The sequence below is a fragment of the Orycteropus afer genome, unplaced genomic scaffold, assembly GCF_000298275.1.
Source record: "Orycteropus afer afer isolate SDZICR_OR568_19922 unplaced genomic scaffold, OryAfe1.0 scaffold00047, whole genome shotgun sequence".
NCBI classification, from domain to species: domain Eukaryota; kingdom Metazoa; phylum Chordata; class Mammalia; order Tubulidentata; family Orycteropodidae; genus Orycteropus; species Orycteropus afer.
In genome coordinates this window covers 168,484-181,970 of record NW_006921634.1, presented here as the reverse complement: position 1 = coordinate 181,970, position 13,487 = coordinate 168,484, and the positions used below count along the sequence as shown (strand labels likewise).

The following is a 13,487-nucleotide window of genomic DNA, read 5'->3' as shown; positions in this document are numbered from 1 at the left end:
TTTGTAACTTAATGGTTGTACAGGAGATTAGAATTAGACTCAAAATAGGTGTTGGAATTAGTGTGCTCGAATACTTATTTTTCCAGCATTGGTACATTTTGATGGCAGGCTAATTGGCCAATGAAATCTTATAATTTTCTCTGTTGATAAGAATTGAAGCTTATTTTCTTGTTTTGGAAGCCAAGTCACCAATTTCTTCTTCAGTTCATACCTCTTGTTTTTGATCAGTCCTTAAGAAAACAGACGTTGTGTCCTTGGCCCTGAACCATCCATCCTTGTCTTATAGCTCTTGTGCCGTTCAGAACTAAGCTCATGTATTATCGCTTTTATGTAGCTTTCCAAGAGTTTCCCCATGATTCAGTAAGAATCATACTGTACTATAGTTGTTTACTTATCCATATTTTCCACTAGACTAAGCATCTTGAGAAAGATGATTCTATCTTATAATTGTTTCATCGGTGTCTTGGCCCATGTTGGAAATGTACTAAATTTAATAAATATGTTCATGCATTAAATAAGTATTAAATTTGCTTTTCAAACCTGTCAAAGAAATTCTTCAGGTAAAGTGACTACTGTGTACTGCCTTTTACAACCTGTGGTAATTGTAATTTATTTCAATAATTTATTTATTGGATAGAAAAGTTATGTGCCTACTAAGTAGTTGCTACCTAAATCATTATGAGACAAATAAATATAATTCAAGATATGGACTCTGCCACTAGATAGTTCACAGATTAGTGGAAGAGGCAATGAATATAATAAAAAAGAATATATAAGTGATATATTCAAAATATAGAGTATAAAAAGAATGTGGTATGACTTAATATATGGGAACACAGAAGTGCTGGAAAATATTTAACAACTAATTTTGTAGAAATAAAAGCTTTGACTATAACATTTGCCATTTTCTGTGGTGCAAATACTTCTGTCATGGCTGATTTCAAGCTAGCAACTACAGGTTACTGAACAAGGAATTCAGAAAAGAGGAACACAGGTCTTGCTAGCCAGTGTGAGCTTGGTTCAACACACTCTGGATGGAAGAGATAGTAAATGACAGTAGCATAGTCATACTTTACAGAGGAGGTAAAAATTGAAGCTAGTCTTGAAGATTGTATAGAAATTAGGCCAAGAAAAACATGTTCCAGATTTGGGGATGGAGGCAGGAATGAATGGTGGAATATCCTGGCAAATGTACATGACATTTTCAGTAGGTGATGAATAATTATATTTTGTGAATGAGAAACGTCAGTGAATAGACCTGCCTTCTTTAAGAAGCAAATCTCTGTAATGAGAGACCTGAGAGGAAATCTGGGTGTCCTGCAGCAATCTGCAGAGCTCGCCTTTATTTACGATGTTGCATCCTTCATTACCATGCCCAGAGTCTTCATCAGGTTGGCTGTGTGGACTGGATCAAAAACCACTTTGATATTTTCTTATTATTTTTGACTTATTATATTAATAATCATACAGATGTCTGGTAGGAAAATAGAATTAGCCGAGACATCTAAGAGGGCAGGAAAATTAAATTTTAAAAGACTTTGGAATGGCTACTATTAGTCACACTTCTGCATAATGCCATTGGAGCCAACTATCCTGTAAAGAGTTGGGCTGCTGCATGGTAGTTTTACACCCCTTAGGAGTCCAGGAGATGCAACAGCTAAGCACTTGGCTGCTAACCATAGAGTCTTGATTTGAACCTACCCAGCCACTTTGGGGGAGACAGACCTGGTGATACACTCCCAGAAAGATTTCAACATATAAAACCATATAGGACAGTTCTACTTTGCCACATGGGGTTTCTATGTGTTGGAATCCACTTGACATTTTTGGTTGCAGCTAACGAAGATATCCTCAGTGTAAACTGTAGCCCATGGCTGATTAGCAGTGAAGTACAAAAACCCAGCTGTTTTATCTTAAGACAGGGCAAACTGAGGTATACTTTATATTCTATCAAGATCTGGCTGAGTAGGGGACTTCACACTCACCTTTATCTGCCCCCATCCCCTTGCTCATCCCGCTTTACCCTCTCCCTTACTTGTTTCTCCTAGGAACACTACCTTAACGAAACATGCACATCCAGATCCTTAGTTTTGAGTCCGTTTCTGGGAGAAGCAAATCTGAAACATTAGCCACCATAACACCTTAGTTTTCTATGATAAGGAAAGTCACATTTAGAAGACATCTACTACATTTAAACCTAGTAGCACATTACTTATGAAAAAGTGTTAACCAACCTGTCAACAAATGCATGATGAAGAAGAAAGATGGGATCATTGGCTGATCCTTGTACCTGGGACATTGTTCCATTCATAAAGATGTGCAAGGCATTGTGCATGCTGCTTTGAGAGTCATCTGCTATCCCAGTAAGTGGACTAGCAAATCCTGGTAGTAAAAAAGGAAAATGAAAAACAATTAGTTTACCTTAATGATTGAAAATCTGAGTGATTATCTCATTTGTGTTATAATTACAATAGAAAAACTGACTCAAAAGAATAAAATAACAGTATAATTCATTGTATATTGGAACTCTTTATATTCTGCATGCCTAAATTGTTTTAAAATCAGGAAATATGTGTGTTGGAGTTGTATCCTTTCACCATATTTATTCAATCTATATGCTGAGCAAGTAATTTGAGAAGCTAGACTATATGAAACAGAACATGACATCAAGATTGAAGAAAGACTCATTAAACAACCTACTATATGCAGATGATACAATCTTGCTTGCTGAAAGTGAAGAAGACTCAAATCACTTATTGATGAAGATCAAAGACTACATACAGCCTTCACTATGAATTACACCTCAACATAAAGGAAAAAAAAAAAAAATTATTACTCATGTACCAGTAAGCAACATCATGATAAATGGAGAAAAGATCGAAATTGTCAAGGATTTCATTTTACTTGAGTCCACAACTAGTGCCCACGGAAGCAACAGTCAAGAAATCAGATGGCATATTGCATCGGGCAAGTCTGCTGCAAAAGACCTCTTTCAATTGTTAAAAGATTTCACTTTGAAGGCTAAAATGTGCCTGATCCAAGCCATGGTATTTTCAATCACCTCATATGCATGTAAGAGTGGGATGATGAACAAGGAAGATTGCAAAAGAATTGACACATTTGAATTGTTGTGGTAAAGAATATTGAATGCACCACAGACTGGTAGAAAAATAAACAAGCTTGTCTTGGAGAAATACAGCAGGAATGCTCCTTAGAAGTGAGATGGAGAGTCTTCCTCTCACATACTTTGGAAGTATTATGAGGAAGGACCAGTCCCTGTAGAATGATACCATGCTTGGTAAACTTAGAGGATCAAAACCAAAGGTCAGATAGAGGTCGTGAAGGCTTAGAATTTGGCAAGGGGAGGTCCTATACCCAAACCCACTGCCATCCAGTCAATTCTGACTCTTACTGACCCTATAGGACAGGGTAGAACTACCCCATATGGTTCTCAAGGCTGTAAATCTTTAAGGAATCAGCCTGCTACATCTTTCTCCCATGGAGTGGCTGGTGTGTTTGAACTACCAACTGTTCAGTTAGCAGCCCAGTGTTTAACCACTGAGTGACTGGGGCTCCTTAAGGGAGGTCCAGTTTCATTTTATGCAATTAGGATAATTTTCTCAGCAAAATTCTTCACATTTTTTTTATCAATGATATTTATAAAGTTAATTTTCATAACTCATTGCTTAAGACCGAAAACCGAAACAGTTGCCATGGAGTTTACTCTGACTCATGGTGACCCTATGTGTGTCCGAGCAGAACTGTGCTCCATGTGGTTTTCACTAGCTGTGATCTTTTAGAAGACAACCACCAGGCCTTTCTCTGAGACATCTCTGCTTAGCACACACTGTGTAGTACTTTTCATAATGTGCTCCAGGAAAGTAGTGAATTTTTTAGATTATCCAAAATAGTCTAGAGAAGTGTAAAGCTTAAAGGAGTACTGAAGGAAGTTTTTGCTTTACCAGAAGATTTACTTCAGGATTCCTTTAAGTAATGCACTTTTTTTTGTTGTTGTTGTTTAAAGGCGTAGCTATTGATTTGTGCATCTAATACCTCGCGGTCTCCATCACTGGGGCTCACAATATTTCTGTCCCTGAGCTGGTCATTTATTACCTCTTTTTTAGTTGGTTTACTCATTTTTGGAAACCATATGAAGCCCTGCTCTCTCAGGAAGTTTGTCCAGACAACAGGTACTTGCCTTCCTCTAAACTATCTTGTCTATGACAGGTTTTATAAATGCATGCATATGTATGACACTATGTGAAGGCATTTTTCTAAGAGCTTTACAAGAATCATTTCATATAACATTGAGGATGATCCTACAAATTTGGTACCTTCATCATCTTCATTATATAAACAAGATTTAGAGAGGTCAACTAACTTGTTGAAGGTTAAAGAATGAATAAGTAGGGAGTTAAGATTGGAACACAGTTTGTTTTATACAGCTCAGACTCTTAAATGCAATGATTTACTGCCTCTTCAGTGGATCAGTAGACCATATATTATGGAGGGCATAATTCTGTAAAGTGATAGTCTTCAAGTTTTATCCTAAGTATCATGGAAAAAAGTTTTAAAACCATATTTTGAGTAATTTTTTTAAAACATATTTTTAAATAAATAGATTCCAAATTGCTTTTTGTCACAATTGTAATAGTTTCAGAGGATACAACTTCTGGGGTATTGTAACTAGGATAAATTTTTAAATAAAATTTTAATTCTACTTTTTAAAATATGTCAATCTTTTTTTTTTCTGTGTTTTAGTGTTTCTTCCCCTCTCCTCACCTCTAGTAACCAACCAAGAAAGTTTCCTTCCATATCTAAACATTTCCTTGACTTTTTACAATAATGAACTAATACAGTATTTGTCCTTCTGTGCTTGACTTATTTCACTCAGCATAATGTCATCCAAGTTCATCCACATTATGTGGTATTTTGTACATTCTACATGATTCTTTAGGGTTGCATATTATTCCTTTGTGTGTTTGTATCATAGTTTGTTTATTCATTCTTCTGTTGATGGGTACCTAGGTTGTTTTTGTCTTTTTGCTACTGTAAATAGTGCTGCAATGAACATGGATGTGCATATATCTGTTCTTGTCCTGGCTCTCACTTCTTTAGGATATATACCTAATAATGGAATTATTGGGTCAAATGGCATTTCTAATTCCAGCTTTTTAAGGAATCTCCATACTATTTTCCACAGTGGTTGTATCATTTGACAGTCCCACCAGCAGTGTATGAGAGTCCCAATGTTTCCACGTCTTCACCAGCATTTGTTATTTTCTGTCTTGTTGAACTTTGCCATTAGTACTAGGGACAGATGGTAACTAGTTGTTTTGATTTGCATTTCTTTAATGGTATAGTGCCTAAGGCACTTGACTGCTAACCAGAAGGCTGTGGTTCAAATCCACCAGCCACTCCTCGGAAGGAAGATAGGGCAACTACTTCGGTAGTGATACTGCCTTGGCAATCCAAGGAGGGGTCGCTATGAGTTGGGTCCGACTCGACAGCACATAACAACAAAAACAACAATGGCTAATGATCGTGAACATTTCTTCATGTGTTTGTTGCCTGCCTGAATATCCTCTTTGGTGAAGTATCTATTCATGTCTTCTGCCCATTTATTAATTGGATTGTCTTTTTGTTGTTGACGTGTTGGAGTTTTCTATAAATTCTAGAGATAAATCCCTTGTCAAATATGTCCTTGACATATATTTTTTTTCCCAATCTCTAGGTTCTCTTTTTACTCTTTTGAAGAAATCTTTTGAGGCACATAAAAATTTAATTTTTAGAAAGTCCCATTCATCTAGTTTTTCTTCTGCTATTTGTGCATTTTGGATTATGCTTGACAGTCTATTTATGCCATAAATTGTTGTTGTTGTTCTTATTTGCCATCGAGTTGGACCCACTCATAGTGACCCCTCCTTGGGTTTCCAAGGCAGTATCACCACTCTCCCCATCTTCCTTCCTAGGAGTGGCTGGTGGGTTTGAACCACCAGCCTTCTGGTGGTTGTTGTTGTTGTTGTTATGTGGCATCAAGTCAGACCCGACTCATAGCGACCCCTCCTTGGGTTTCCAAGGCAGTATCACCACTCTCCCCATCTTCCTTCCTAGGAGTGGCTGGTGGGTTTGAACCACCAGCCTTCTGGTGGTTGTTGTTGTTGTTGTTATGTGGCATCAAGTCAGACCCGACTCATAGCGACCCCTCCTTGGGTTTCCAAGGCAGTATCACTATGGAAATAGACTGGCCAACCTTTCTTCCAGGGAGTGGCCGGTGGGTTTGAGCCACCAGCCTTCTGGTTAGCAGTCAAGTGCCTTAGGCATTACACTATCAGAAATTTGCTCCTATTTTTCCTTGAGGAACTTTAGGTTTCACATTTAAATCTTTGATCCATCTGAAGTTAGTTATTTTGTATGAGGTGAAGAACAGATCTTGTTTCATTTTTCTGTAAATGGATCTCCAGTTTTGCCAGCACCATTTGTTAAAGAGTCCATCTCCTCCCCATTTAATAGAATTTAGCCCATTGTCAAAGATCAGCTGACCATAGGTCAGTGGATCTATTTATGGGTTCTCAATTCTATTCCATTGGTCTATGTGTCTGTTGGCTGTTTTGACTTTTGTGGCTGTATAGTATGTTTTGAGATCTGAGAGTGTGAGACCCTCCTACTTTGTTCTTCTTCAATAGTGCTTTGCTTATATGAGGTCTCTTTCCTTTCCATATAAAATTGTTGTCATTGTTATGTGTCCTCAAGTCAGACCTGACTCTTAGTGACCCCTCCTTGGGTTTCCAAGGCTATGGACTCCCTAGCCTTAAAGAATGTTGATGGGGTCTGGATTGGGGTTGCATTGAATGTATAGATTGCTTTGGTTAGAATTGACATTTTCACAGTGTTCCATCTTCCTATCCATGAGCATGGTATGTTCTTCCATTTATGAAGCTCTTTTAGCATTTCTTGAAATAGTCTTTTCTAGTTTTCTAGGTACAGGTCTTTTGTGTTCCTGGTAAGATTTACTTCCAAGTAATTTATTTTTTGGGTAGCTATTGTAAAGGGTAGGAGCTCTGGTAGTATAGTACATGAGGCACTTGACTGCTAACCAGAAAACTGGCAGTTCAAAACCACCAGCCATTCCTCAGAAGGAAGGTTGGGCAATCTACTTCCATAGTGATACTGCCTTGGCAACCCAAGGAGGGGCCGCTATGAGTTGGGGCTGACTCTATGTCACATAACAACAACAACAACAATTGTAAAGGGTTTTGATTTCCTTATTTCTCTTTCAGCCATTCTTTACTGGTGTTAGAGGAATCCAAATGAATTTTGGATGTTGATCTTGTATCCTGCCACTATGCTAAATCTCTCAATTAGTTCCAGTAGATTTTTTACTGAGTCTCTTGGATTTTCTGGGTATAGTATCATATCATCAGCAAATAGGGATAGTTTGACTTCTTCCTTACCAGTTTGGGAGCCTTTGATTTCCCTTTCTTACCTTATGGCCCTGGCTAGGACTTCCAGTACAATGTTGAATACAAGTGGTGATAGAGGGTATCCTTATCTGGTTCCTGTTCTCAAGGGGAATGGTTTCAGTCTTTCTCCACTGAGAAAAATGTTGGCTGTTGGTTTTGCATATATGTCCTTTATTATGTTGAGGAATTTCCCTTCTATTTCAATTTTGCTGAGAGTTTTGATCAGGAATGGTGTTGGATTTTATCAAATGCCTTTTCTGCATCTATTGATATGATCATGTGGTTCTTTTCCTCTGTTTTATTTATGTGAGGGATGATATTTATTGTTTTTCTAATGTTGAACCATCCTTGCCTACCTGATATGAACTCCATTTGGTCATAATGTATTATTTTTTAGATATGTTGTTGGAGTCTATTGGCTATGATTTTGTTGAAGATTTTTGCATTTGTATTTATCAGTGATATTGGTCTGTAGTTTTCCTTTTGAGTGATGTCTTTGCCTGGTTTTGGTATTAAGGTTATGCTTACTTCATAAAATGAATTTGAGAGGATTCTATCTTTTCTATGTTATGGAATAGTTTGAGTAGCTAGCATTGGTGTCAGTTCTTCTCTGAACATTTGGTAGAATTCTCCAGTGAAACTGTCTGGGCCAGGGCTTTTTTTTGTTGGTAATTTTTTTGATGAACTTTTCAATTTCTTCTTTTGTTGTGGGTCTGTTCAACTTTTCCAGCTCAATCTATGTTAGTTTAGGTAAGTAGTATGTTTCTGGAAATCTGTCTATTCCTTCTAGATATTCAAATTTGTTGGAGTATAGTTCTTCATAGTATCCTGATATAATCCTTTTAATTGCCATTAGTTCTGTTGTGACATTGCCTGATTAGTTTCTCATTCATGTTTTTTTGTATTCTTTCCCTCTTTTCCTTTGTTAAATTTGCCCATGATTTGTCAATTTTACTAATCTTTTCAAAAATCCAATTTCTAGTCTTGTTGATTTTTTTCCATTGTCTTTCTATTTTGTTTCATTTATCTCTGCTTGAGTCTTTATTGTTTCTTTGCTTCTGGAGACTGTAGGCTTTTTCTGCTGCTCCTTTTTTAAATGTTGCGGATGTTGGGTTAAGGTGCTTATTTTGGCTCTTTCTTTTTTGATGTGTGGATTTATTGCTATAAATTGGCCTCTGATCACTGCTTTTGCTGTGTCCCAAAGATTTTGATATGTTATGTTTTCATTCTCCTTTGATTCATGGAATTTTTTAGTATGTTTTTTTTTATTTCTTCTGTTACCCAGTCATTTTCAAGGAGGGTGTTATTCAGTTTCCATGTATTTGCTATTTTTCCATTGATCTCTTCCTATTATTGATTTATAATTTTATAGCATTATGATCTGAGAAGATGCTTTGAAGTATTTCAATGAATTTAAACTTGTTAAGGTTTGTTTTGTAGCCTAACATATGATCTATCCTGGAGAATGCTCCACGTGCACTGGAAAAGAATGTATATTGTGGTGTTTCTGGGTGAAGTGCTCCTCTGTAGATGTCTATAAGATCAAGTTTGTGAATTGTTTATTTCTTCTCTGTCTTTGTTAACTTACTTTCTAGTTGTTCTGTCTTTGATGGAAAGTGGTGTATTAAAGTCTCCTACTATGACTGTACAGTTATCTATTTGCCTTTTTAATTCTGTTAAAGTCTAATTTATGTATTTAGGCACTCTTTCATTGGGTGCATAGATATTTATAATGGTTATATCCTCTTATTCAGTTGCTCCTTTAATCATTATATAATGTCCTTCTTTGTTGCTTATGGTGGTTTTTGTCTTAAAGTCAATTTTATCAGAAATTAATATTGCCAATCCTGTTCTTTTATTGTTGCCATTTCCTTGATATATCTTTCTCCAACCTTTGATTTTTAGTCATTTGTGTCTTTCTCTCTAAGATGTGTCTCTTGTAGAAAGAATATTGATGAGTTATGTTTTCTTATGCATTCTTCAACTTTCCATGTCATGAGTGGTGCATTTAATCCACTGACATTCAGTGTAATTATCAACAAATACGAATTTTTGTTGTCATTTTGTTATGTGTATTTTTTTTTTGTGGTTGTACTGATTTCTTTGCTCCATATAATTTTCTGTGCTGAGCTTGTTTTGTTTATGAATTGTGTTATCACTTCCTTCATTGCTATTGTTTTAGTATTGGCTAAATATTTGTGCTTGTTCTCTTTTATTTTGATGTGAAAGTTTATCATTTTTCTTTAAGGTTACTCTGTGATTTGTAATTTTCTTCCCAAGTTTTAGAACAGTCCACACTATCTTACAATTTTTTTGATTTCCTTGCCATTTTGAAGTTCTGTAACTACACAATTTTTTCTCTCTTTTTGGTTTGTAGCTGTCTTCATTTGCCAATTGATGTCTCTGGTTCCCTCTTTACGATCTCATTTATTTTCAATACTTCTGTAACTGGATTGGTTTCTGGGTCATGTCATCATGTGTGTTAATTGTCAGTAATTGTTTGCTGTCATTGGTTCTGTGTCCAAAAGACTCCCTTTAGCCTCTTTTGTAAAGTTGGTCTCATTTTAACAAATTCCCTTACTTTCTGCTTATCTGGAAATGTCTTAATTTCATTATCATATTTGAGGGACAAGTTAGCTGGGTACATAATTTTTGGTTGAAATTTTTTTTTTTCTTTCAGAGTTTTATATATACCATCCCATTGCCTTCCCTCTTGCATGGTTTCTGCCGAGAAATCCAGGCTTAGTCTTATTGGTTGCCTCTTGCAGGTAACTTTTTGTTTTCCCTGTAGTGTCTAAGGCACTTGACTGCTAACCCAAAGGCTGATGGTTCAAACCCACTAGCCACTCCTCAGCAGGAAGGTTGGGCAATCTACTTCCGTAGTAACATGACCTTGCAAACCCAATGAGGGTTCGCTATGAGTCAGGGCCGATTTGACGGCACATAACAAGTGCTGCTTTTAGGATTCTTTCTTTGTCTTTAATTTTGGTGAGTTTGATGATGATATGTCTTGGTGATTTTCTTTTGGGGTCTATCCTGTTTGGGTTTCATTGGACTTCTTGAATGGATATATTCTCATCTTCCATCATATCAGGGTAATTCTCTTCCAACAAATCTTTGAAAATTTTCTGTGGTTTTATTTGTCTCTTCTTGTTCTGCAATTCCCATTACACATAGGTTATTCCTTTTGATGGTATCCCACATGATCCTTAGGCTTTCTTCATTTTGTTTGGGTCTTTTTTCTGATTGATCCCTTTCCAAGGAAGTATTAAAGTATTTGCCTTCAATCTCACTAATCCTGTCTTCCGTTGATTCAATTCTACTCTTTGCCCGTTCGATGTGTTATCTATTTCTGAGAATTTAGTATTAATCTGTAGATTTTGTAATCATTTCCATCTAGATTTTGCATCATTTCTAATTTTTCATTTATTTTGGAATTTTGTTCTTGTATTGTCTTCCAAAATTGTTCCAGGGTTTTCTCCAGTTTTGTCAGTGCTTTCCTTGATCTGTCTCTCAATCTATTGGAGGCCCTAAATATAATTCTTTTGAATGTCTTATCAGGGAGTTCTAATGCTGCTGCTTCTCAGGGATGTGTTCTGGTCTCTTGTTTCTATTGTTTTATCTTGCTTCTTTGTGTGGACTGTGATGGTCTCTTGTCTCTGAGACATTGTGATGTTTTTGTGTTTATATTAATTGGTAATTGTATGTTGGGATGATTTGTCCAAGATTTTCATTTTTCTTTGTTTTGTTTGCATGTATCTGAGTAAGCAAGGTACTGTGCTCCTCTATTTGTTAATTGGAAGCACTTATGCAATTACCATCTGTCTGCTTTCCAGTCATCAGCTTCCTGTATGTCCATGCTATGTTCAGCAAGTGGAGCCTAGTCTTAGGTTCCTGGAATCCGAACGAGAGTGCTTTTACTTTAAATATCCAAAATGGCCACTGCTTGTAAACATTTAAACTGGCTGTACTCAGCTGCTGCTTATAAACATTCAAAATGGCTGTATCCTCTTGTGATGGTTATGTTTGTATGTCAACTTGGCTAAGCCTGGTTACGTGGCTGGGCAGCTGGTAGTAGTATTCCCCATGATGAGACTGGTAATCAACTCCATGGTGGGATCTACTATGAGCAGCTGAGTAGCTGCCTTTGGGTATGTGGTCTGCTTCCTGTATATAAGGAGAAGCTTTGAGAATAGTCTCTAGCCTATGGCATGCTTGGACCCTGCATGTAGCTGTGTCATTGCTCAGCAGCCTGCTATGCTCTGCTGACCTTGGGACTTACAATGGACTTAAATTAATGGCCTGCTGTGTGGTTTGGTAACATCGGGACTGTGCCTTTTTACTTGTCAGCCTTGGGGTTTCTCAGCCTCAGCAGCCAAAAGCTGTCTGAGTGAAGACACGCCTCTAGTTCCAGTGGTCTGGGAGCAGGAGGCAGAGCTGGACCCCAAGGTTGAGGGGCTTTCACCCAGCCCCTAGAGCCTAGCACTCTGAACTTGGACTTAAAACCTCCAAATTGGAAGAATAAACTCCTGTTTGTTTAAGCCATCCCATTTGTGGTGTATTTCTGTCAGAACAGCACTAAGTAACCAGAACACCTCTGGACAGCTGAAAGTCCACAGTTCAGTTGTCTCTTTCTTTGCTGTTTCCCTTTCAGTCTTCAGCTACATGTGCAGTAGTCCATGGAGCCCTTGGTGAGCAGGGCTGATTTTTAGGTCCTTTCTCAGGTCTTAACACCACTTGGAAATATTCCAGCTGTCCTTGCCTTCAGGAAAGCTGTTGATCCACAGCTCTGATCCACAGCTCCTTTTGTCTCCTTACTAACTGTTTTCATTCAGGTTCCTCTACTAGTTGGTGATTAATTCACTTCTGCATCCTTCCTTTTAAAGCTCAGGGCTCCAGGATTATCCTCTGTATCTGTATCAGTTGGTTTCTCTTTTCTTTGTTGAAGAGAGTCTGTGTAGTTTGTCATCCTATTCTGCCATCTTCTAAAATGTATTAATCTTAATTATTTATCACCATTATTCATATAAAAAATTGTTATCGGGTAGTGATGTGGTTAAAGCATTGGGCTGCTAACCCAAAGTTTGGTGATTCGAATCCACCAGCTGTTCCATGGGAGAAAGATGAGGCAGTCTGCTTCTGTAAAAATTTACAGCCTTGGAAGCCCTATGTGGGTCACTATGCGTTGGAATTTACTCCATGGCAGTGGGTTGTTCTTTTGTACTTTGAAAGTTTATGTGGTTTCTCTTTTTATCTAATTAAACTCATGTTTTATTCTATTTCCGCACATAATTATATCTCGATCTTTTATATGTTAAGCTTGAAAGAATTTTTTTTTAAAAAAAGTTCATAAATGTAGCATGCTTTTCTGTAACAAAAATAAGTATTTAAATTATAATTATTTTTAAAACTCCTTTGGGACCATTAGGTTAACCTTTCAGATTAAGTTAACATTAACACATTTGTTACTACACAGCTGAACAAAATGACACAAATATATTAAATATTTTACAAAATAATGAATACTCAAAAGCCCAAAACCTAAACCCATTGCCATCAAGTTGGTTCTGACTCATAGTAACCTTTTATTGATCCTGTAGGGCAGAATAGAACTTCTCTACAGGATTTCCAATACATCTTTATAGAAGCAGACTGTCACATCTATATCCCATGGAGCAGTTGATGAGTTCAAACTGCCAAAGTTTTGGTTAGCAGCCAAATACTTTAACTGCTGTGCTACCAGGGCTCCTTTTATATATAAAAAGTAACATTTTATTGGAAATATAATTTTTAATGAAAGATTGCAAAAAATTAGTCAAAACCCACCAGCCACTCCTCGGAAGGAAGGTTGGGCAATCCTACTTCCCTAGCGATACTGCCTCGGTAACCCAAGGAGGGGTTGCTATGAGTCAGGGCCGACTCGACAGCACATAACAACAACAACAACATCCATGGATGAATATTATTCATTGCTAGAAAGACAGAGTTCAGCATAAATTCTACTCTCATAAAAAAAAAAAAAAA

General features: G+C 37.1%; 1 protein-coding gene across 1 annotated transcript in view; it reads right to left on the bottom strand.

The window, feature by feature from the left end:
• The window catches only part of TYR (tyrosinase), a 108,645-nt gene that overhangs the window by 55,573 nt on the left and 39,585 nt on the right, over positions 1–13,487 (bottom strand). Inside the window, exon 3 of the mRNA XM_007938049.2 lies at positions 2,235–2,382. Within this exon, the coding sequence (XP_007936240.1) occupies positions 2,235–2,382 (148 nt within the window). The remainder of the gene's footprint in view (positions 1–2,234; positions 2,383–13,487) is intronic.